The 25,752-nt window shown below is 35.0% G+C and overlaps 1 protein-coding gene across 1 annotated transcript; it reads right to left on the minus strand.

Moving 5' to 3' along the window:
- Positions 1-8,498: 8,498 nt before the first annotated feature.
- Positions 8,499-24,777, minus strand: LOC115229745 (spermatocyte protein spe-8-like). The gene is made up of 7 exons (XM_029800051.1): positions 24,466-24,777; positions 10,177-10,327; positions 10,066-10,085; positions 9,684-9,883; positions 9,494-9,591; positions 8,796-8,866; positions 8,499-8,558 (listed from the first exon to the last, which is right to left on the minus strand). Exons 1-7 carry the CDS (start codon positions 24,775-24,777, stop codon positions 8,499-8,501), a joined length of 912 nt encoding a protein of 303 aa, XP_029655911.1.
- Positions 24,778-25,752: the final 975 nt, after the last annotated feature.

The raw sequence follows: 25,752 nt of genomic DNA on the forward strand, positions 1-25,752 counted from the left end.
TTATTGCTTAACGAAGCGATCCCATAAAATTCATATGTATCTTCTCTCTTCTGTGGACTCAACGTTATCTTGTTGAAGCCCATAAAATGTTCATCCTGATAATACAGTATTGTATAAACTCCCCTAAAAAATATATTTTAAAAAAAACCATCCAAAAAATATACAAGGAGTAATTTTATGGAAACTTCGAAACTCAAGTTTTATATTTTGTCCTCTTGGAAAAAAGGGAACTGCTTTAAAGTTGGTTTCTTTTTTGTTTAAAATTATCAAAAAAAACTTGTAATAGCATATCTGAAATTGAATAACATTTTTCCGTGGTTAAAATCGCACATGTACTGAGAAAACGAGTCAGTTTCAAGAAAATATCTGATGTACAAGTCGTTGTCCAATTCAAATATTCGGTTATCACTTTGTGGAAGAAGTTTAAAGAATTCAGACGAAATGTAATCTTTTTTGAACCAGGTGCAGTTATCATTAATGCCCTTAGTCTTGAGAATTGCAAACGGGTGATGATGAGTATAAAAATCTAAACTCGTCAATCTAAACTCGTCAAATATACCGTTTTCTAGATTTAAATAATTCACTTTAAACGGAAGAGATGTTTCTTTTCCACATTTATTCTCGACAGTGCATTCAAACACTTGTGCGTCGACTGATTTTTTGTAGAGAACAAGATTTTTTCCCTCCGTATGATACAATGAATTATTAAAGTTAATGGGAACCCCGTCTCTAGTCCACCTAAATGTGTCATATAGTATTTAAATACTTGTAATTATCAGAAGATGATGATTTGATTGGGCAGGTTATGCTGTTGTGTTTTTTTATAAAAATAAAATTCGTCTCCAACATTTCCATTACTGGAGGAAAACAAAAAGCTTTAGTCTGAGCAATTAATATGAAGAAATAATACATTCAGATTTATTACCGTCTTTTGGAATTATATTGGCATTTATTGTAGCTAAATTTGGCTAACTTCCTAAAAATCTTGAGTTTATCATAATTGACGTTATTTACTTTTTTGATTAAAATTATAATTAAAGACTTAATAATTTGCCTGTGGTTTACCAAGTAAGTTAGATCTATCAATTCAAATGGATTTGGAAACGTTCACGGGGAACCTAATGTCCACCGAAAAAAGGACCATTCGATTTCCTTCCCTTGAAGACATTTTTGTCCCAAAGCGATGCACTTTGCGTAAGAATTGACCTTCCCGGAAAAAATTCCGGACCCATAGAAGTGGAAAACACTTTACTGCTTTTCAGCAAAACATAAATGGATTAAATTGGACTGACACGTGATTATAAGTGTGACAAGTGTCAAAGTCACTCACTCAGCTCGCGACATATTAAAATTAGCGTTTATCTTTTTTGGAATGGAAAAATTGCAAATTGGGCCTTCGCTGAGAACTCTTTCCATAATTTTCTGCTTTATTGTAAAATAAGATTGTAAACATTCCTGTTACATTATACGAATTCCAGAATTGCTATTCCAGTAAATAGAATCTGCAATAGTTTGCATTTCACTTTTGTTATATATGAAATAACTAGTTTCTGCTTTTGAAATCTTTAAGGTATAAGCGGTCATCAATAACAATAAACTTTGTGGATTTTTCGAATTTTCAGTCAGTGAAGAACTCAAAAACCATCTATTTTAAAAAATGAAGAATTAACAAAGCTCGCGAAAATATATCTCGACTCTTGTACATCTTTCTTCCTGCTGATGAGATACAACATCGGACCAGCAAAGCTTTTATATGTACAGTAAAACCTCTCGAATACGCCGATTTTTTGGTCGGTCCCAAAATTGGCGAAATATAACGAATGGGTTGTCAGAAATATAATGTAGTATAGAAATTTTTTCGTTGATAGAAAGTCTAACAGAACGACGCATCACAAAAATACAATTTAACGCGTAATGAAAATTTTAAAATGTAATTAATTTAACTTACAATTAGATAAAAATTATTTTTTATAATCTTGAGGAGCAGATTCGCGAAACAAGCGAATTCAAGAATTATTTACACCCCTCGACAAAAAATTTGGTTATTTAATCTTCTTGAAAAAAAACTTTAATACAGTCAAATTAATTATAGATAATTAAATGTCGTGAACTTGAGGGTTAGTCCGACGACGAAGCACTGCGGATAGAGAGGCAGTTCCCGCGAAGAATTGCACCGAGATGCGCTGGAAAAGCCAGCTCGTCTCCCTCCGGTCATTTGTATTCTGTGAGATTCTTCCTCCCACAACCCGTAACAGATTTTCTACCTTCTTTCTCCAACCACACCGGAGGTCTCAAAGACTAGGGTGACAAACTCAACGACGTTCGGAAGCACAGCGTACTTCGTCACTTTCCTTCTTCTGTCTGCCAGCGCACATGCGTAGCCTGGTACTGGCTGTTCTGTGAGCACAGTATCTGAAAAGGAGTCGACGCAATCTTCCTGCTTTTTTTTTCATTTAAAACGAATAAATTCATCTTTAAGATCCTTTAGATCTTCTAAAATAATATTATTTTGTATTTATAATTAAATAGATTTAAATTTTAATATTGCAAGAAATTTAAAGCATGTCGGCAATTAGGTTAGTGACATAAAAATTGGTTTATAAATTTTAACCGTCAAATTATGCTAGTATGTCGCGAGCGCAGCGAGCGACCGGCGCAGCGAGCGACCACTCAATTTCTAGATCCGATCAATCAAAAAATCTATAAATTGACAAATACCCAGGCTTGTTATTTGGGATTAAATATATTCGATAACAAAAATAAAATCGATGCCAAAGCAGAATGAGCTTTAAAACAACCGATTTCATAAATAAAAATATATTTTAAAATTATAATTGATATTTTAGAATAATGAGAAAAATCTAAATGCTTCAAATTTATAAAATGTCAAAACAAGAATCTTCTGAAGGAGCAAGCCTGTCTGCACAGTTCATTTTTGATTAAAGACCTAATTTTAGAGATTAAAACGAAAAATAGCAATGAGATCTGTCAAATTATTACCCCCCTCACAACCTAAACCAAATTAGCGTTCAGTATTCATTGATTTTAACTTTTTCTATTAAGGTTCTACTTATAAATTATTTTATGGGATTCAATGGAAAACTTAAGTTATTTCAATTTTAATTTTAATCATGTTAAAATTTTAAATAATTTAATAAATATATTTGTTGATGATAGGCTTGTTACGTGTCAAAGTTGCGTCTAGCGCTCGGTCGCGCGCTGCGCTCGCGACATAGTATTTAGAGATTGATCTTATAAAAAATATTTTTAGGATAATACTCCTCGATTCGTTTATGAAAGGGAAAATAATTGCGCTAAACGACTTAAATATGTCATATATAAAATTTCTAAAGAAACCGGTGTTCCATATTCACAGTCGTAAATTTATCAGAAATACAATAAAACTGGATCATATGACCGCCACATGGTTCTGGAAGACTATCATTTTGAATAATGTGCAAATTTAATCATTTGGTACGCACATCAGAGGAAAATTCATCTTTAACTACTGCTTCTGAACTCTCTAATGAAATATAAAAGTTTTCTGGCAACACGTGTCTCGTCTCGAACCATAATACGAAATTTAAATAAAAATGGAATTTTCGGAAGAATTGCAAATAAAAAACCACTTCTAACAAAAAAACACATGGTTTCCAGATTCCAAAAATCTTTAAAATTCAGACCATTATTTTGGATCAATAATCCTTTCCTGATGAATGTATTTTTTAATTATTAAACGACCCAAAAAAGAAAAATTGTGTATAGAAAAATTTAAAAACCTAATCCTAAAATATTACTCAACTGTCAAATTTGAAAAAGGTAATTGTGATGTAATCAAAATTAGGAAAATCATGGTGTGGGGTTGTTTTTTCCTATCATGGGGTAGGCGATTTGGTATTTATAGACAAGACGCTTAATGCTGCAAAATATCATCTATTTTGACAATAATTTGCCATATTCTGCACAAAAAATGAAGATTGTTATATATTTTTCACCCCAGCCATCCCATCAAATGATTATTCAATATTTTTGCGAAAAACATATTAAAACATTAGAATGTCCTTCGCAATCTCCGGATTTAATCCCGATAAAGCATTTGTGGGCTTATGAAGGTTCAAATTAGGCAAAGAAAACATGAGAACATTAAGGCACTGAAGGAAAATCTATTAGATATTTGGAATTCTATTCCATCAAAAACACTTGAAAAATTAGTTGAGTCAATGAAAAAAAGGTGTTGGAGATCTATTCGGCAAAGGAGGTTATTCTACATATTATCTCACAATAACCAAATTTTATGCCATGAAAGTCGTTGTTTTTTTCCAAATTTCTTAGACAAAATTTCAAAATTTAAATAATTAAATTAATTTTTTATCAATTTTATCAGATTTTAAATATATCTGAAGAAAAAATTAAATCATTCTTTGTATGAATGAAGTAAGTTGTAGATTCACCAAATTTATGTCGAGGGGTGTATAGGAAATTTCAAATTTTTGATGAAAACAAGCGGATTCAAGAGGTTTTACTGTACACCGATTTTCACCCTGCTGCGAACAATACGACAGTCTACTTTTGATAGACAAATCTCTTAAACAAACTTTTAAGTCACTAATCAACGTCCGCTTGACGAACTTGATTGGAAGCAAGATTTGAAGTGCTTCCCCTAGATTTGAGGTGTCGGTCTTAGTCGGTGCTGGAGATCTTGTACCTGGCATATCTATCGTCTCTCTCAAGTTGTAACCATTTTTCACGGCAAGTCCTTCATCAAATTGTTGGACTTCACTGGAATAAATCATTTGACGAAGCGTGTCGGAAATGGAACGAGTCCGGACTCAAAATCCCCGAAAACACAACGAAGCAAAGTAACTGGGATAACATTGTCTGCTCCAAAATTTTGGAAGACCTTAAAAAAGAAGCACATCAACATCGTCTTGCTTGATTGGTGTCAGCTACAAGTGGATTACGCCACGGTGCTCCGAACCATGTGATCGTTAGAGCTCTGAAGGCTACAGGGTTCCCAGCACAGCTAGAACCAGTGCGTTTCGATCGAAGATATGGAAAGAGACCTGAAGATCTTTGGTCTGGGACGCAACTTGCGTTGACACATATTCAAGCACAAACCTCCTTAAATCGGTTCAGACATATGGAGCAAGTGCTTTAATCGCGCAAAATCTGATAATCAAAAATATTCCTCCCTTGGAGACCGATACAGATTTACCCCTGTAGCGGCCAAGTCATCGGGAACCGTTGGCCCAAAAAGTGCTGAGTTCTTGCGCGAACTCAAAGAAATGTTTCTCGTAAAGAAGAGGGATCAACGAGAAGGGTTATGGCTAAGATAAAGCGGTGAATTTGTATTTTAGCGTCAGGTGAGAGACCTGCTGCTTTGATAAATATTGTTGAAACAACTCTGCCCACTTCATACTTGTTGACTTTGGATATTTCACATTATCCACATGTCATTGACCATTCCTGATGCTGTCTGAGATAGAAACAAAGTATTTGCATCGAAAATATGACAGAGAACGTGCCATGAGGGTCATTGGATGGTCGGGGGAAAGAAAGGAAAAATCAAAGTTCCATTTTTTGTCCAAAGCAGAAATTCTTGGAATATCTTCTCTTTATCAACTAACGAGGTCCGCCACGTGAATTCGTCCAAATAAGACTCAAATAACGATCGCGATGTTCCTAAAATAAATTTACGAGTTTTACCAAATTGCCTTTTTAGCTTTCTCTTCGCTCGCATCCATGTGTTCACAATATTTTGAGTATGGATGGAGCGGTTTAAAGGGTCAACATTTATCACAGAATGTGAATAAATCCCTCCTCCAATCTGCCCAATCCCATTATAGGCTGCCCAACCATCAGTAATGATATGGGTGCCGGGAAGTATGCGTCGAACGATAATTTCATTAAGTGTTTTCGCTGTTCTGTCTAAAGGATAAATGGAAAAAAGAACCTGCAACTTCTTCAAAAAAGCACTTTCTAGTTTCTCTGTCTATTCCACCCAATACCCAATGGCCTGGTCGCCAATAACCTCGATGGTACTTTCTGTGAAAAAATTTACACTCGTCGATTTCCACTATCGACTCGTCTAAAAATTAAAATTAAATGAATTACGTAATGTATCTTCATTGACCACAAGTCCCCCAAGTTTAATAGGAGCATTTGCAAGAGACACCGTAATAAGTTCTCTGTAAAAGTTCGTCTAATCTGTAATCGTATTTTGCGAAATTTCTAGTTCGTACGAGATAAGATTTCCCTGGTAATTTAATGCTCACATATACGTAAGCATCAAAATTTACGTTAACGGTAATTACTTTTTAAAATTAGTTTAAGGATCACTTACTGCAAAACCAGCTGTTCTACTTCGAGAAGTATTGCATGGAATACATAACCAAATTGCGTTGTCCACGTTCTTCTTGACTTAGATAAACGACAGCGTCTCTATTTGTGAGAATATAGGTCTTACTTTACAGCGAACGCATTTCATTGTGTTAGAGATCAACCGCCTCTCTGCGCACCAAATTACACACTCTTCTATATTATCGCCGAAGAGCCTGTCTAGAGACAATAACCGGTTATATTCCTGCATGTGAATAAATCCCTATCTAAATTTCTGGTGTGGTGCAATCACTATTTTTAACACAGAGTCAGTGCAATGAAGATTAATGAGGTAAATAAGAAAAACAGCCATCCGTGCGAAAAATGCAACATAATTAACACGAGAAAGAGAAAGATCACTTGTTCAGCGTGCTCAAGGCTCTTTCACATGTCATGCGTAGGAGTTTCTAAGAAGGCCCTTACTAACATTTCCCATTGGCACTGTCATCTATGCCTTCCAGCTGGCACTGCTCCCTTCAATCAAACTGCTTGCACTGTGCCGTTGGATCACGAACGCCTACTTGACACGATTTCTAAATGGTCATCCTCAAGACACATCCCCACAAGGATCCCCAGAGGAGCTCGTTTAACCTTTGCCGACTGCCTTTCAGCCAGCATTGAAAGCGCATTATCATCGAACGACATCAGTTACTGGATCCGCCTGCTTTGTTTAGCCCCTTGTGTTTTGGGTTTACCTTCTGGTTCTACAATTCGTGGTAGATCTTTGTCATCGTTCGTCAAAGAAAACATACGCCTGTTCGATTCCGGACTTACAGTGATTGATCCCCCATTACAACCGGCTACTGTGAAGAGTCCTCGAAAGATACCAGAGGATACACTTTCTGAAGAGATACATTTACGGAGGACCATTCATTCTAAATTATTTGAAAAGGGAATACGCTCGGCTTTGAGAGTGCTCTCCAGTGATAGTTCATTCCTGAAGCCTTCAATTGAGACTCATGAAGCTCTCCTGGATCGACATCCGGCCGCTCCAAGCGACTCACGAAATCCACCTCTCTTAGGGATTCTTTAGCCATTATCTGTCTCGGACGATGACATTAAAGCCGGAATTTTATCCTTTGCTCCAAGCAGCGGGGCGGGTCTAAACGGGCTAGACCAGGACATCTTAAGGACCTAATCTCGCCGGACACTGGAAACTCGGGATCACGGCTTCTTTCGTCGATCTGTTCTCTTATCAACAGAATGCTTTCGGGAGATCTTCCAGAGCTAGTCCGTCACTTTTTCTTCTCTGCAAAACTGATCGCGCTAGAAAAGAAACTGATCGCCCTCGTCCATGGCCCTTACCATATTTCTTCGTCCTCGGGGGTTCAACAAGGAGACCCATTGGGTCCTGTTCTCTTTTGCCTTGGAATTAATCACATTGCTAAGAGCTGCTCAACCCCGCTGAATGTTTGGTACCTTGATGACTGCACCCTCGGAGGTCATCCCGAAACTGTCTTCAAGACGCTCGTTGACCTAATTCCGAGACTTGAATGCGTTGGTCTTATATTGAACACTTCAAAAAGTGAAATCATTAATTTTGGGTTCCGTCGTGATGAATTCGAGGTTATTGTTTCCTCTTTCAGTGAGATAATTTTCGGAGCGTCCATCACGCCCAGTATCAGTCTGGAGATATTAGGCTGCCCATTGACAGATGGTGAAATCAAGGACGTTCTTGAAACTAAGGAAATGCTACTGGAAAAGACTTTTGTTCGTCTTAATTTGTTGGACCCACATACAGCCTTCTTCCTGCTCAAAAATGCCCTTGGCATCCAAAAATTAAATCATGTGTTACGAGGGTCACCCTGCTTCTTAGAAAATGATCAACTTCATTCTATTAATGTCCTTTCCCGGAAAACAACCGAACGCATCATAAACATCAAATTCGACGATCTGATTAGCGTGAGAAGGAGTCGCCTTCTTTCGCTTTGCGGTCAACCTGATAGCCTTGTAACCAGAAAATGAAGGCGTAGGATCGTTCAGAGATAGCTTAGTCTCTTGCATCATAGCCATGCAGGTTTGTCAGAAGTGAACGCAGTTCCGGATTTTTTAAATCCCATTAATGTTTAGACGGAGAACCGTAATGTATTCTCTGATACAGCCAGCTGGTTTCCCGGTGGTCAAACGTCTTCTTTTTGATCAGTTTCCCAATTATAAACAGAATCCTCTTCCCGGCCTGCCTAATTGATAAATTATAATTTTTAAAAATAATGTTTAATCTTTTTTGCAAAAAAATTTTTTCCCGTAAATTAGACATTATTTTTTCCTTAAGGAATAAAAATCATTTAATAGTTCTGGAGAAAGTTTACATGTTTTCCTCCATTTGATTAATAACACTCAGTGGATCAATGATGTCCGTTGATTCAGGTCCATTATAAAAATTTATTTCTCCTTCAAAACATTCTACGGGTAAAAACTTCATTCATCATTTCGGTCATGTCCGTATGAATTTCTGTGCTGATATTTAAGCTCTTTACTTTATTATCATCTAAAATATATGGAATAAAAAGATCAGATGTTTGAGAAGTTATCGGACAGTGCGTTTTTGTGAGGCAATTTAAGTAATTTAATTTTTAGACTAAACGGTTAATGGCATCTAAACCTCCTATTACACCTATAATTGTTTATGCTCCACAGGACAAATATTGTTGATCTCGTGAATCTACGAAGAAACTTGAAATAAACGATTCGTTCTCATGGGTTCAGCTTTCTATATATTTATAGAAAGATTTTCGTACTTATTGACTCTTTCTCCAAATTTTGTGTAGTTGAAATTGCAAACTCAAAATCTCTAGTTGACATTTCTGATATTATAAAAGGGATTTTCTGTGTAATTGGGCAGCCGATTAGGGGCATTTTTAGAGTCAATCAGATGAGTTTTTAACAAAATTTTAGTATTTATAAAAGCTGATCCATTAAAGTTTTATTTTTTCCGTAATTTCAACCCAATTAGAATTAATCCTTGTTATATACGTTAAGAAAGGATACGATGATAGAATATTCGCTCCGAGAGGGAACGGCTTAATAACATAATAAATCGCTGAATTTGGATTATTTCCAGTTTAAGGAATTTCCCCTGTATCTTATGTTGGTTTCGAAAACTCTTTGAGATTACCTTTCAACTTCTCAATTTGCACATTTAGTACCTCAAGACAAGTTTTGAATTTATAAATTTTCATTTTGCGCCAGGAGTTACCCACAGTTACTGATATCCTACAAAAAAATAATCCACCAAATCAGACAAATAAAAACGACATTCAATAAATGATACAAACAATCAGACACGCCTACTTAGTCGTTCAAACTCCATTTGTTCCTTTCTCTGCTCCTTATCGAGCATTGCTGATACAATCTTTTCACGTAGAAAAGTCTCCTCCTTGGATATCCGATCCATCTTATCACGTCTTTGTTCAATTCTTAAAGACTCCTCCTCCAGTTTGCGGACAGTCTCCCTCTGCAATTCAAGCATATCGCTCTCCCTCTTGGCAATAGCCTGGGCACGACTCTGCCATATAAAACACAATAACCTCAATACGAGAAAAAATGTGAGACAATATCCGAATTGACTCCACTTTACGCTTAGACAAAATAATTCTTCGTTCATCCAGCAATATCTTTCTCTTCAGAGAAGCTTCGTGAGACAATGTGAGTGATCTACGACTGGCAATACTCTCCTCACTCATATACCCATCCCGATCGAAGGAAACCTAAAATAAGAAAGAAAAACAACGATTAGGGAAGTTGTCAACATTTGTAATGAGACGGGATGTTTGTACAGCAATTTTGTATTCCTCAAACCTTCCATTGCTCGGACAAATGACGAATACTCCTCAAACTGGACATACAAATCAAAAAACAGTTTAGTATTATAACTAAACGTCTTAAAGTCTTCCTCGGGCACATCTCTGGGCACTTCGACTGCTTTCACTCTCCCAAAAACCTGGAAAACCTGCAATAAAGTTCAGAAAGCACCGATTTTATTATATCGAGGTCAAAATCATCTCCACGACTGAACCATTTGGTCGGCAACTGTCGGAATACAACTGTATCTGGCTTTCCTGACTTGTCTAAACATGCCTCCCATTCCTGTCGGGTTGGGAAACACTGTTTTGCTGGGGCCGACTTGACCTGAACAGTCTCAGAACAGAAATACAGCCAATCCTTCTGATATTCCACTCAGTTTGATTGACCGTCCTTCCAATCTTTGTAGGACTGATTTTATTCCGTCCTGTGAGTCAATATCGGCCTCAAAACGGAGGAATTGTGCGTTTGTTTTGATTGTATGTAAATTGTTTAGCTCAAATGGACGGGATAAGTTCTTTTTATTAGTAAATTTATACTTTTAGTTTTTCCATGACTTCCCAGTTTGTGATCGCCTTTCCGATGCTTCTCATGTCTGGCAGTTTTACGGTTATACTTATTCTGTTTATTGGTTTAAGAAACAGTCCGTATTTGGCTGATAATTCAACCAAATCAGACGAGTCTTCGCAACTGTCGAAACATGAATCCATTTTATGTACCCAACAAGACTATTTTGTACGTTTTTTATATATTATACATAAAAAAAATCTTTTTATTAAATTCTAAATATTTAATAGATATTTAAACTTAGCATATATGATTTATCAAATTATGTGCCGTGGAAATGTCTTCACTATTGATTACGACACATACTACCAAAATGAGTCTCTTATATATCAAATGACGGTTTTGCCCTGATCAGCCGCCCCATGAGATTCGGCCTAAGTTTACAAGACTTAGGTTTAATTAAAAAGACGCATAATAGCCTAAATCGGTGATAAAAAACATGACAATGAACATATATAGCCTCTGTTTGTATTCAATTTTAAAAAAAGAGAAAAAAAATATTTGGTAGTGACCCTCTTTTTAAGCAAAAAATGCCTAATCAATTTAACATTTTAACTGTTGATACAGAAATTATGACACGGATGAAACATTTCGAACTTTGTGGCAAATTCATGGACGACAATTCTATTCTTTTGAAAGCAGAAAAAGTTTTTTATATTTTAAATTTTCTTTGTTGCTGTGTGCAAATATAGCTGGAACTGATACAAAATTTATTGATGATTTGAAAATTTAAGAAGCCTTTACGAATTTTAATGTTAAAAAAATATATTTATTATAGAATTTTTAAAAGTCGTGGATGAGTAGCAAAATTTCCAACGAAAGGGTTCTTTCATGGAATTGTGATCTTCAAAAGAAAAAACAAAAATTCTGCTTTTTGTAGTTCAATTCCTTTCACATAAAATTTATTCTAACTTGGAAACAATCGAACTGCTTTCTGCAAAAACGACCACAATTTTACATCAAGGAATCATCCGTTCATTTAAAGCTACTTTAACTAATTTAAACTTGAGGCGATGTTAGACTAAATTGACAATAAACTGATCCTGTAAATTCACATAAGAAGTTGAATTTAAAAAACCGCTTGTTGTTTACATATTTTGAATAAACAAATTTTAAATCTCAACAAGATTTGGTCGGTCCCGAAAAATGGCGAAATTTAGACGTTTGAGTGTATTATTTTTATGCAACAATTATACATTTAACTATTCTTTGTATTGATTTAAAATAAAACAATCCTAATCAGCCGACAGCCGTAGAAGGCAAAGGCGGACTGGTGGGTTAACTTAAAAATTTTTTAGTCGTTAGAACTAATAAAATTCTTTCAACAGTATTGTTAATGAGATCTCAAACACGAGTCGTGATATCAAGACTATACTCCATCAACAATATATTATACTTTAGCAAATATAAAGCAAAAAATTACTGGTTTTTTAATGTTTTGTTTTTTTATTTTATAATCTTTATATTAAATTTATAAATATTAATATATTATATAATTATATAATAATTATTTAAAAACCTTTTCCTTGTTGTTGGTCACTTCCGCTTATTTTTTAATGCCTGGAAAACGTTCAAGATTTGAAGGAAAATTCTCACCAGTAAAACCATTTTTAATATTTCTAGCAAAGAATAAAACGAGTAATGCAATATGACGAAAACGTAGGCAAAATGACAGCCCCTGTGCCATTTCTGATGTGTACTCTTTTTCTCATTCATCTCCTAGCATACGTGCTCGAGCTTGTCTTTATGGACATTCTACAAAAAGTCTGCACTTATAGTAATAATTTGGACCTGAAAAGATCTATAAAAGTGGAAGACATGTGAGAAATTGATTAATATTTGTTAGTAAGAATATTCTTTCGCCCAACCCTTCCTACTCCTTTCTGAGACCTCTGATTGAGTCGACTGCCTCAGACTGCGAGCCTCCTGCTAAAAGATCAACAAAATCGTATATTTTTAATTTTATTTGTGATTAGACAGCTTCTTAAAGTTTCTCCTAATCAATTATAAACACATTTTTGTTACTTTTTTGTGTAAATGGAGTTGTTGGTGTTTTGAGATCTATTTAGTCTATTTTTTGACGGTTTAATGTTGGCACGTTTTTGGTTTAGAAAGAAGTAAATTATTAATATATTTTATTTGAATTTTATTATTATATAATTACTAGCTCGGCAGCTCGCTTCGCTCACCGCGACCTAGCTCCTGCGGAGGGCCTGTTTCATCAAACAACTATAAGTTTATGTAGATGTATAAAACTACCTGGTTTAATGTAACCCTATTCTATCGCCTGTTGATAAACGATGTTTGTCGTCCGTCCTTCCTTGGCATATATGAATAAATTTTCTCTTCTGCCTACCCTCGAGCATCCCACATACAGCTGTCCATGTGAAAAGCACTCACTCTCTAAAAATAACCCAACTACCTTTAATGACTGTCCCTGGGCCTTGTTTATTGTCATTGCACACTTTTTTTTTCATTTTTTGTGGTTTATTTTTTTTATATTTAATTTTTTCATTTTTCCTTTGTAATTTCCTTTTTTTTCTTTTTTTGTTTTTTACTGGCGGAAATGGGGCAGGGGGAGATGCGGCAGGCGGAAATGCGGCAGGCAAGAAAGCGACACACAAAAAAGCGACACACAAAAAAGATTTAATTAATTACCTTATTAAGCTGACCGTTTTTTCTTCAGCTTCGTTTTTCCTCCTTCGGTTATCTATTTAAAAATTATTTTTGAATAATAAAAAAGTTTAGGAAAAGAGGCATACCGAAAATAAATTCTATCTTTACGAAAAACTCAAGTAAATAGTTAATATTTTTACGCAAATTCTTCTGATTGCGCTGTCAATTGGTGGTAAATTGTGTTATGGTTGTGCTAATGTGGTTTCAACTATCAAAGTGTTTTTAAAAATCTGTTAATTGCACACTCTATTCAAGGTCGTGCGTCAATTGGTGGTAAATTGTGTTAATGGTTGTGCTAATGTGGTTTCAACTATCAAAGTGTTTTTAAAAATCTGTTAATTGCACACTCTATTCAAGGTCGTGCGTCAATTGGTGGTAAATTGTGTTAATGATTGTGCTAATGTGGTTTCAACTATCAAAGTGGTTTTTCAAAATCTGTTAATTGCACACTCTATTCAAAGTCGTGCAATCTGTGATTGCACATTCTGTCAAAGTCAAATATGATAATAGCTTTAATTTTGATTCATGGTCGATAATGATATATGCATTTAATTTTAAAAAGAAAAACATAGGATGAATTGAATTTCTTTATCGCGAATAATTGGGAGTTCATCATTGTTAATATTCTCGCTGTCGTTTTCATCAAGGATATTCTTAATACGTGAGATTTTTGCCTTGAAGGTTTTAATGGACCTCATCATGAATGTCGAGGACATTCGAGTTGTTCATTTTAATCAAAATGCAGAAAATAATTTTTTGATTTTTTGGGGGAAAGGTTTTAAGGACTTCATCATGTAAGTTGAGGACATTGTAGTTGTTCATTTTAACCAAAATGCAGAAATTTTTTTTTAATTTTTTTTGGGGGGAAGGTTTTAAGGACTTCATCATGTAAGTCGAGGACATTGTAGTTGTTCATTTTAACCAAAATGCAGAAAATTTTTTTTTAATTTTTTTGGGGGGAAGGTTTTAAGGACTTCATCATGTAAGTCGAGGACATTGTAGTTGTTCATTTTAACCAAAATGCAGAATTTTTTTTTTAATTTTTTTTGGGGGGAAGGTTTTAAGGACTTCATCATGTAAGTCGAGGACATTGTAGTTGTTCATTTTAACCAAAACAGAAAATTTTTTTTTAATTTTTTTGGGGGGAAGGTTTTAAGGACTTCATCATGTAAGTCGAGGACATTGTAGTTGTTCATTTTAACCAAAATGCAGAAATTTTTTTTTAATTTGTTTGGGGGGAAGGTTTTAAGGACTTCATCATGTAAGTCGAGGACATTGTAGTTGTTCATTTTAACCAAAATGCAGAAATTTTTTTTTTAATTTTTTTTGGGGGGAAGGTTTTAAGGACTTCATCATGTAAGTCGAGGACATTGTAGTTGTTCATTTTAACCAAAATGCAGAAAATTTTTTTTTAATTTGTTTGGGGGGAAGGTTTTAAGGACTTCATCATGTAAGTCGAGGACATTGTAGTTGTTCATTTTAACCAAAATGCAGAAAATTTTTTTTTAATTTTTTTGGGGGGAAGGTTTTAAGGACCTCATCATGTAAGTCGAGGCATCGTATTGCCAATTTGAAGTTGGTGTGCACACACAGACAGACAGACAGACAGACACACACCATACCATTTTATTATTAAGATTTTTAATAAAATATTTAAAAAAGTTGCGTTAATGTTACGATGTGGTGTCATTAAGAAACTTTATACAGCAAACAGTAGATCGGCTTCAAATGGAAGAGATTCATTTATTCGAAATATGTTTAAATTAAATTTTAATCAAGTAATTGTTTTATTAATAGACAATTTAAGAATATATTCGAATATCCCGAACTATCTTCAATAGAAGAATTGGATAAAGTCAACAATCTGGTTAACCAAATGAAGGATCAATTGGCCCATAACTTATCAATGCATGACTTTATCAAAGATAATCGAATCAGAGGATTGTGTGTGCCCAAAATATATGGTAGGCTTATATCAGCACACAAGGGGGACATGATTGGGACAAAAGACTGTATTTACGCTTTATTGAGGAAATGGCCAAAGAAAATCCACGTTTGGCCCTGTCGGAGGCATTGCAGGTTTCCAATGCTATGCTGGTAAAGATATATACAATATTAAGGCTATTCTCTCATTTGGGTCAGACGAACACAAGAAAAGACTTATTCCGAGTTTTATATCCTCTACAAAACAACTATCTTTGGCTTATGCTGAAAAACACTGGTAGAGGAGACCTTCTATTGTTAGTGGTTCGGATTTTAGTCTCAACAAGACTGTTGCTGTGTTCGATTCAGAGAAAGATTGTTACATTTTAAATGGAGAAAAGTCGTGGGTTTGTGAAGGAGATGTGTTATTAGTCACTGCCAAATTGAAGGAATGTCAGAATCTGTTTGTAGTGGAAGACCTTTGTGGTGTAGAAATGGAGAAGGATGGGGGTTTGTTTGAAGTACGTTTTAAGGATGTAAGGGTCCCCCCTTGTAACATTATTGGGGAGGGAGTTCGGGTTGGTTGATTGTATGGTATTATAGATTGTACAAACATTGCATAGCTATGGAAGGTTGGCCATATCCGCCGTAGTTCTCGGTATTCTGAAAGGACAATTGGGTAGTCTAGTTATTCATGTTTGTAGAAATATTAGTCAAGCACTCTCGGGGACATTCATCTTTTGGGAAACGACTAGTCGAACACTCCCTAATTAAGGTTTGGTGTACATTATTTTATCAATAGAGGACAATTTCGGATGTGAGTAGTACAGTTTACTCAATCGAGAGTATGCTTTATCATGCTGGGAATATTTCCGACTTTGTGATGGAGTCACAGGCTCTGAAGATATACTCAACCCGTCAATGTCTCCATGTGCTCTCCTCTCTGGTGGAGATATTGCCTGATGTGGGAGAGGTGTGTGGGTTGGCAAGGGAGTTGTGTGTTATGCAAGGAAGCAATAATCTAGCAAGTCTTTCCATGTCTCTCCACGGTATTCAGGAAGGTCAGGAACGTTTTGGTGGAGTGTCTGAACAAGTTTTATTGCTATTAATGACAGACAGTTGATCAATCCGTTTGAGAATGTGTGGCTTAGACTTCGTGTCCATTTGCGAATGGAGAGAGTTCCCTATTTGAAAGGAAAGCAGTCTATCAAGTTACGAATGGAGGGATACTTTCATCAATCATTGAAGGCATCACGACGTATTGACCCCCTAGGAGCAAGCTGATGTACTCGAAAAGTGTATTCTTCAGCTCAATGGGGCGGTTTTTTGTGTGATTCGACGAAATTTGAATATCGCGGGGGAACAGCAACTGTTTTTGGACAGAATTTCAAAAATGACTGTTTTTATTTACAGACTATTCGCATGTTTGTGCAGGACGTCTAGATCTTTGTGTATTGGTCTTACGAGTGCTCCGATGGAGGTTGAATGGTCTGTTTGATGTCAGATGGCTATTTCTCGCTCTGTTGCAGCCGAAACGGAGATATTGGTGGGTTGTATTGTGGAGGAGATTGAAAATGGTTGGTGTGAATATTCATTGATAGATTTAAATAAAGCAATGGATGATGCTGTGGATCATATCACATCCTACGTTGTGAAGAACGATGGAGAGGTCGCCTTTCATGCATTATCTAGGCAGTGGTAATGTGACAGTGTGATATCATATTTTCAAATTTCTGTCGTATGAATATGATTTAGAAATTCATAGCTTTAAAGTCGAAAGCGCAATTATTAATTCTGACTCTTCAAGCATTAGTGTTCACGCTTTGAGCATTTATGTCAGAGTTTCAAACATTAGCTTTTAACTGCATATAGCAAGCATTAACGTTTTTCGGGAATATTCTGTGTAAGAGTATGTGCAATTGGAAAATCTAACAGAGAAATAAGTGATAATCAAAATATGTTTCCATCCTTCAAGTCGAATACTAAATTCGGAGATATTTAGAGCAAACCTTGTGGTGGCGATTATTTTTTTTAAATTGATTATTTACACAATCGATACATTCTTGGTTTGGTCGAAAATACTATTGGGGCAAGATATTGATACTACAATTAAATTAAGAAAAAATATGCAGATAATTTTCGATGTTTAAAAATTGAAATCAAAATAAAAGACCCTATGTGAAAATGTAAAACGCAGAAACATACAAAAGTAAGTATCAGTTTTGCGGACTGGACAAATATGGAATCATTTTCCATGAAATTATCAATTTTTTTTGAATGAGAAAACTGCTAAGATACATGTATGTTCCCTTTGCAGAGCAGAAAGTAAAAAATTAATGAATATAATTTTGATTCTTAAAAAAATGTTGTTTTGATTTCCGTCAAAACGTTAATGTATATTTATATTCTGCTTAAAAGCTTATTTTTAGACCTCGACATTAATGCATGATTCATTAACACTAATGCTTCAAGAGTCAACACTAGTGCTTGAGCTTTTGATGTTAAAGCTCGGAAACCCAATTATAATAAACCAAATGGTTAAACAAGCAATCAAAATAACAATAAACAATATTAAAGTATAATTACAAAGATTATTTAGAGTTTTTATTTATGTAATCGATGCTTTTTTGAGAATGATTAATTTGAAATTTCTTAATATTTTTTGTATTTTTATACTTTTCCTTATTGTTCATAATCGTTCTCAAGAAACCACAATTCAAGCACATTTGCGTATTCACTAGTTTTATATAGTGTCGGAACATGAATTTTGTCATCTTCCTCTTCAACTTGGTCTCGCTGATTAGTTTTCTCGAAAAGTCCTGTATAAAGTTTTCTTTATCAATTTGATCATTTTCATGAATCAAAAAAATTTCATTATCTATTTCTGTCAGGTTCTGTATTAACGCATTTTCAAATGCTTTCTTGAAACATTTTGTAATTATCAATTTTGATACTTCTAACCGACCTTGATTTATGAATATCGAGCAATTTAATAGGTTGAATTTCTTCAACTTTTTCGTGATATATATTACCATCATTAGTATAAAATTCAATCAAGTGTGCACATAGGAGTTATCTTTGATTTTATTATTCCTTGATCAAAAATTTGTAACTTTGATGTATTTGAAGGGAAAAAAGAGTTTCATGTTACTGAACTTTAAATCATGTGAGTATACAGTAGCATTATCAATTAGACTTTTCTTTTTGCAAAATCATTTTTTGTTCAGAAATAAGCATATATAATTCTCGCTTTTTTATTTGATTTTTATTTCATTTGTAAATTATTAATTAATTCTTTTCTTACTTTAAATCAGCGTGTATTTTGGCTTTTCCAATAACGAATGGGTTGTCGGTTTATTAGACAGATTTTTGTCCGAGTCTACAGCTTCTGTTCAACAAAAGTTTAAAAAACAATCCAGTTCGTCTAAATTAAAAATATTAGTTTGAACAATATTGTTCCAATTTTCTATTTTCAATCACATATGTTTCAAAAAATTGATTTTCCTCGCATAAAGAATGAGGAGCAATGCAATATCGATTTTTAAAATTCTTATTGATGCTTGAAATCCTTGAATGGTACCCTAAATAAATTGATATTTTTTCGAATATTAGATCCAAAATTAAAAAATATAAATTTTAACGACTTAGTGGTGTTAAAACGATACCACAAAAATGAAAGCTAAGCTATTAACCACTACTTAAGAAGAAACCGTTATGGGCTTCATATAGAATCTATATTATAGATGCTTATAATCATTCCCTTAGCGGAAAAATTTATTGAAAAATTAACTTAGTTTTTTCTACGCAGTTCGGTGGAAAAAATCGAACAATGTCATCTATCAACTTGTAAAAGGAGTTATCCATTAGCTCACTTGCAGGGTTGTTTGGATTATTTGATTTTAATCAAAAAAATCTATAATTTAAATCATTAAAAAATCATTTAAAATTGTTTAAATTGACTAAATTTTTTTTTCGCGGACAGAACGAGATTCCGAGCGATTTCCGAGGTAGAATCCTAAATAAGGGATTTCCCCTGCTCGTATGGGAAGGTAGGCGTTTCCGTCCCTTCTATCTAGTCCAACAGGTTCGAGGATTGACGGGACGTCGGCGGAAGCAAGGGCTCTCTGTATGATCGAGTTGAGTTCACTATGATGGGGGCACGACTAAACGTCTGGTAGAAGGCATGATTTCTTGTGGGTTCACTTCGATAAACATATTATTCCTAGATAAACTGGCAGTCGAGACAGATGCAGTAATTGCGGGAAGGAGGTACAAGGTCTCGTATCTTGGATAAGCAGCATTATTTGTTATGCAGAACTAAATTTGATATCCTTGAAAATCCGTCCAAAAGTTGAAAGTGGTTTAATCAGCAAATTGCCCTTGAGGATGAGAGACCAATCATTAATCAATTTCGTTACTGCGATGACGTTATCGACAAAATTTGATAGATGTGAAATTCTCCAGGTGCGTATATCCACTAACACTCCTTTTGCTGCTGTAGAAAATCTCGAATTTGTTTACTTGAATCTTCAATCCGTTGCACTAGATTTTGCCAAGTCTGCCGAGCAACGGTTTGGATGTAAAATCGGGAGTCTTGTGACAGACAATCCTGCCAACATGGCTAAAAATAGGCGGATAATGAGGCAAGATGACAGTGAAATTTTATATATTATTATGAGTATCTTTTTGACTTTTAAAAATTATAATTTTCTAAGGGACCGATCTCGTGAAGAGGTCGAATCACCTTCATTATCTCATGAATATCCTATTTAAGCTCTTTATTGATTTATGTTCCTAAGGGACCGATCTCGTGAAGAGGTCGAATCACCTTCATTATCTCATGAATATCCTATTTAAGCTCTTTATTGATTTAATGTTCCTAAGGGACCGATCTCGTGGAAAGGGGTCGAATCACCTTCATTATCTCATGAATATCCTATTTAAGCTTTTTATTGATTTAATGTTCCTAAGGGACCAATCTCGTGAAAGGTCGAATCACCTGAAAATAATTTTTTTTTTATTTTTTGGCTTGAAGGTTTGGGGGACCTCATCATGTGAGTCGAGGACTTTCTTGTTGTTCATTTTAACAAAAACGCAGAAAATAAATTTTTTTAATTTTTTGACTTGAAGGTTTTGGGGGACCTCATCATGAGGTCGAATCACCTTCATTATCTCATGAATATCCTATTTAAGCTCTTTATTGATTTAATGTTCCTAAGGGACCGATCTCGTGAAGAGGTCGAATCACCTTCATTATCTCATGAATATCCTATTTAAGCTCTTTATTGATTTAATGTTCCTAAGGGACCGATCTCGTGAAGAGGTCGAATCACCTTCATTATCTCATGAATATCCTATTTAAGCTTTTTATTGATTTAATGTTCCTAAGGGACCGATCTCGTGAAGAGGTCGAATCACCTTCATTATCTCATGAATATCCTATTTAAGCTCTTTATTATTGATTTAATGTTCCTAAGGGACCGATCTCGTGGAAAGGTCGAATCACCTTCATTATCTCATGAATATCCTATTTAAGCTTTTTATTGATTTAATGTTCCTAAGGGACCAATCTCGTGGAAAGTCGAATCACCTGAAAATAATTTTTTTTAATTTTTTGGCTTGAAGGTTTTGGGGGACCTCATCATGAGGTCAAATCACCTTCATTATCTCATGAATATCTTTTTTAAGCTCTTTATTGATTTCATGTTCCTAAGGGACCGATCTCGTGAAGAGGTCGAATCACCTTCATTATCTCATGAATATCCTATTTAAGCTCTTTATTGATTTAATGTTCCTAAGGGACCGATCTCGTGAAGAGGTCGAATCACCTGAAAATAATTTTTTTAATTTTTGGCTTGAAGGTTTGGGGGACCTCATCATGTGAGTCGAGGACTTTCTTGTTGTTCATTTTAACAAAAACGCAGAAAATAAATTTTTTTTAATTTTTTGACTTGAAGGTTTTGGGGCCTCATCATGAGGTCGAATCACCTTCATTATCTCATGAATATCCTATTTAGCTCTTTATTGATTTAATGTTCCTAGGGACCGATCTCGTGAAGAGGTCGAATCACCTTCATTATCTCATGAATATCCTATTTAAGCTCTTTATGATTTATGTTCCTAAGGGACCGATCTCGTGGAAAGGTCGAATCACCTTCATTATCTCATGAATATCCTATTTAAGCTTTTTATTGATTTAATGTTCCTAAGGGACCAATCTCGTGGAAAGGTCGAATCACCTGAAAATAATTTTTTTTAATTTTTTGCTTGAAGGTTTTGGGGGACCTCATCATGTGAGTCGAGGACTTTCTTGTTGTTCATTTTAACAAAAACGCAGAAAATAAATTTTTTTAATTTTTTGACTTGAAGGTTTTGGGGACCTCATCATGAGGTCGAATCACCTTCATTATCTCATGAAATATCCTATTTAAGCTCTTTATTGATTTAATGTTCCTAAGGGACCGATCTCGTGAAGAGGTCGAATCACCTTCATTATCTCATGAAATATCCTATTTAAGCTCTTTATTGATTTAATGTTCCTAAGGGACCGATCTCGTGAAGAGGTCGAATCACCTTCATTATCTCATGAATATCCTATTTAAGCTTTTTATTGATTTAATGTTCCTAAGGGACCGATCTCGTGAAGAGGTCGAATCACCTTCATTATCTCATGAATATCCTATTTAAGCTCTTTATTGATTTAATGTTCCTAAGGGACCGATCTCGTGAAGAGGTCGAATCACCTGAAAATAATTTTTTTTAATTTTTTGGCTTGAAGGTTTTGGGGGACCTCATCATGTGAGTCGAGGACTTTCTTGTTGTTCATTTTAACAAAAACGCAGAAATAATTTTTTTTTAATTTTTGGCTTGAAGGTTTTGGGGGACCTCATCATGAGGTCAAATCACCTTCATTATCTCATGAATATCTTTTTTAAGCTCTTTATTGATTTCATGTTCCTAAGGGACCGATCTCGTGAAGAGGTCGAATCACCTTCATTATCTCATCATATTTAACCTCTTTATTGATTTCATGTTCCTAAGGGACCGATCTCTTTGAAGAGTTTGAATTCATCTTCTTTATCTTACACATTTCCTTTTTTAAAGAGTAAGGCAATGACCGTTGACCATTTAGCCACGAAGTGCGGGAGTATGCTTTACCATGATTACACATGGAGGCATAACGAGGTGGTGAGGTCCCTCCATCTTTTGCTCTGCAATAAGTACGGCTTGAGGCGGTCCAGAAAGTTGCGAACCCATCGAGTTCAATCGGTGTGTGAGAACTCGCGGTGTGCATTAAGGTGGATACCCCCATACGCACCTCGATTGTTGTCCAGCACAACAGACCCGACATTGTGGTCCACGATAAGGTCACCGGGGAGATTGTTATCGTGGAGGTGGGCATCACGTGCCTAGACCGTTTGCAGATAGTGGAAGTGGAGAAAAGAGGAAGTATGACCTCCTTGCAAACGAGCTAGGACTGATGCACCAGTGCAAAGTCCATGTCATCCCGTGTGTGATGACATGGGATGGACTGGTCACCAAATACCACAAGCGGTACTTAAGACAGTTGATGTAGATAAGTCTCTACAGGCTTATATACAGTCAACTGTTCTTAAGAGGACTCTGGAGAGTGTCTCGTTTGATGCTCGCCGATCCAGCCCTTCCTGACGTTTAGTCAGCAAGAGGCGCTGGACTGCACCTTCTCGAAGGTCTACAGTGCCAGAGAAGAAGAGGAAGAAGGGGAGGAGGTGCGTGGAGTGCCGCCTTCTGCTCACTTCGAAGGCTCTGGACTTAGTAAAATTACTTAGTTAATTAGTTTCTTTCTCATAATAAAATTTATAAAATCAGGCTTTTAAATAAATACGATTTCTATTGTTTTTATTTTTATTTATTTTTGTTTTTGAATAAAAATCATTTATTTCACAAAAATTTGATTTAAATCAAAAAAATCTAGTTTAAATAAAAAAACTGTTTTTTTAAATTTTTTTAATAAAAATCATGATTTTTAACAACCCTGCTCACTTGCCTTCAATATTGAATTTAATATTTGTATGTTCACACAAATTTGATGTGTTCATTATTCTTTAATAGTGAACACTAAAATATTTAAATAAATGCTCTTATACATTTATAAAAGTGATATTCCATTTATAATTACTAACTAATTACTTTACTCGTTATCCGCCAACATTTTTCCTGCATCTTAAGAGTGGTTACACAATGGTTCTTTTTGTGTCTCATAAGATCTGTTTTGCATAAATAGAGTCCATTTCCCGGCTTAAATTGTATTATGAAAGGAGACCATCATCCTGATTTGCAGCTTAATATTTTCAAAGTCAAAAGGTTTTATGTCAATCAATCTAATATAATAATTATATAGTGATAATGCGTATTTATTTTTTGTATGAAACAAATTTTCAATATTTAGTTTTGCTTTTTATAGATTAATTCAAATTGGATGACCGCGGTGACCCGTGTGAGCACCGGTATTTAACCGAACGAAAATCTATAGCCATAGTCAGAGGCAATACTCTGGCTATCTGCCAATGACGATTTTTCTCTTGTCCTTTTATTAATAAATAAAGACGATTAATCCAAATTGAGATTGGAAATAACCAAATTAAATAAAAAAATTAATAAGCAGTATAACTTTTTTCAGTATATTTACAACTACTAAAAATAAAAACGCGTTTCTTCAATCCATTCCAGAAAATATTTTTCAATCACTCTAAAAGAGGGTCTCAGATTTGGATTCTCACGCCAGCACCTCAACATTATTCTGTCATACCACCCTCCTGGAAGTGGACAGGGGATATTTTGGGGGATAGTAAGTCGATCTCCAGACTTTAGAAATGTAATAATCTTGGCTTTGTCCATTCCTATCTAAATAAGCCTACAAACAACCTCGATACGGTGTATCACCGAAAGTGACCATTTCCCACAAGAGAACTCCAAATGACCAGACATCTGATTTTATAGTAAACTCCATTTTTGTCAGTGCTTCTAAGGCAGTCCATTTTATTGGAAATTTAATATCTAAATATGATACTACTGATAAAACACACTGTTAGAATCTTGATCACGTTTTTTTGCCAGCCCAAAGTCCCCAATTTTACAAACAAACTTATCTGAAATTAGTATATTTTCTCCACGCAAGTCCCTGTGTACTAAATTCATCTCCTCCAAGTAAATCATTCCGAATGTGACTTGTAAAGCAATTCGAGCCAACAAATCAGCAGAAATATTTTTCCCATTGTCAGCTCTGAGTAGGTTCCTGAGTTGTCCTCTTTCCATAAACTCTAATACAAGGACGACCGAGTCATCATTGAATGAAATTCCAAGTAGTTTCACCAGGTTTTTATGGTCAAGTCGATACATTAATTTTGCCTCCTGGAGAAATAGTTTTTTGTCGACAGTCTGATTTTTGACCATCTTTAAAGCTACTGTGGAAGTTTTCCATTGTGCTAAAATATGTTTTACTCATATTAAAAACCCTTAAAAATTATTCCAAAATTCCCTTTCCCAATTTCTGTGGGAGACTCAAATTCAGAATAATCAATTATTAAATTTTTTGCAAGAGGTGACTTAACGATCTGTTCTAAAGGTTTTGTTAGTTTGCATCCAAGATTGGCAATTTCTTAAATTAAATAAGATTGGAAACTTTTATAATTATTTACAAGTTCATCCACTGATTCAAAAACCACAGACTGGCTGATAAAGAATACATTTTTCCCTTCTTTTTGTTTGCTTTTTATTTTATAGTGTTCTACCGTAGACTGGTTTGTCTTTACAGAAAGGGCCATTTCCCCGTCTTAAATCACCAATGAAGTATAATCAACCTGAAGATGGTCTAACCACAAACACTCCTTCACTGTGATCTGAAAGCCCCATTCTTAACTCAGTCTCAAGTCTATCAATATTTTGAAAGAAATCTTCACTATCTTAAGAATAAGTAAATATAAATACTTGTTCGAATACTGTTCTGCGTTTTTGATTTGGAATTCCCCATTTTCAAGCAGAAATATTGTTTTCGGTAAATTATTCATTTAAGGAGAGAGTATTGAGGCGAATAAATTTGTGGTTAGTTTTTAGTACAATTAGTCAGCAGCAGCTTAAAAAACCTAAGAAAGTTTTACTTGTTTTGGTGTGTGTGCATGTACGTTTTCAAACACTTAAGGAAAGCGAAACCTATGAGTCTTCTTCCAAATAAATATAGTTTAAAAAAGAGAGAACCGTGTTCTATGGGACCTCATAATGCCACGAGAGCTAATGGAGTTAAAAATATATTGTCAGTGATGCTGTTTAAACTAACTTGCTGCAAGGTGCTCAGTTTATGCCAAGTAAAGAGCATGGCTAGACAAAATAACAATGTGGAAAGGAGATGCGATTCTGGCCGAGTGCAAGGTG

This window comes from Octopus sinensis, unplaced genomic scaffold, assembly GCF_006345805.1.
Source record: "Octopus sinensis unplaced genomic scaffold, ASM634580v1 Contig13644, whole genome shotgun sequence".
NCBI classification, from domain to species: domain Eukaryota; kingdom Metazoa; phylum Mollusca; class Cephalopoda; order Octopoda; family Octopodidae; genus Octopus; species Octopus sinensis.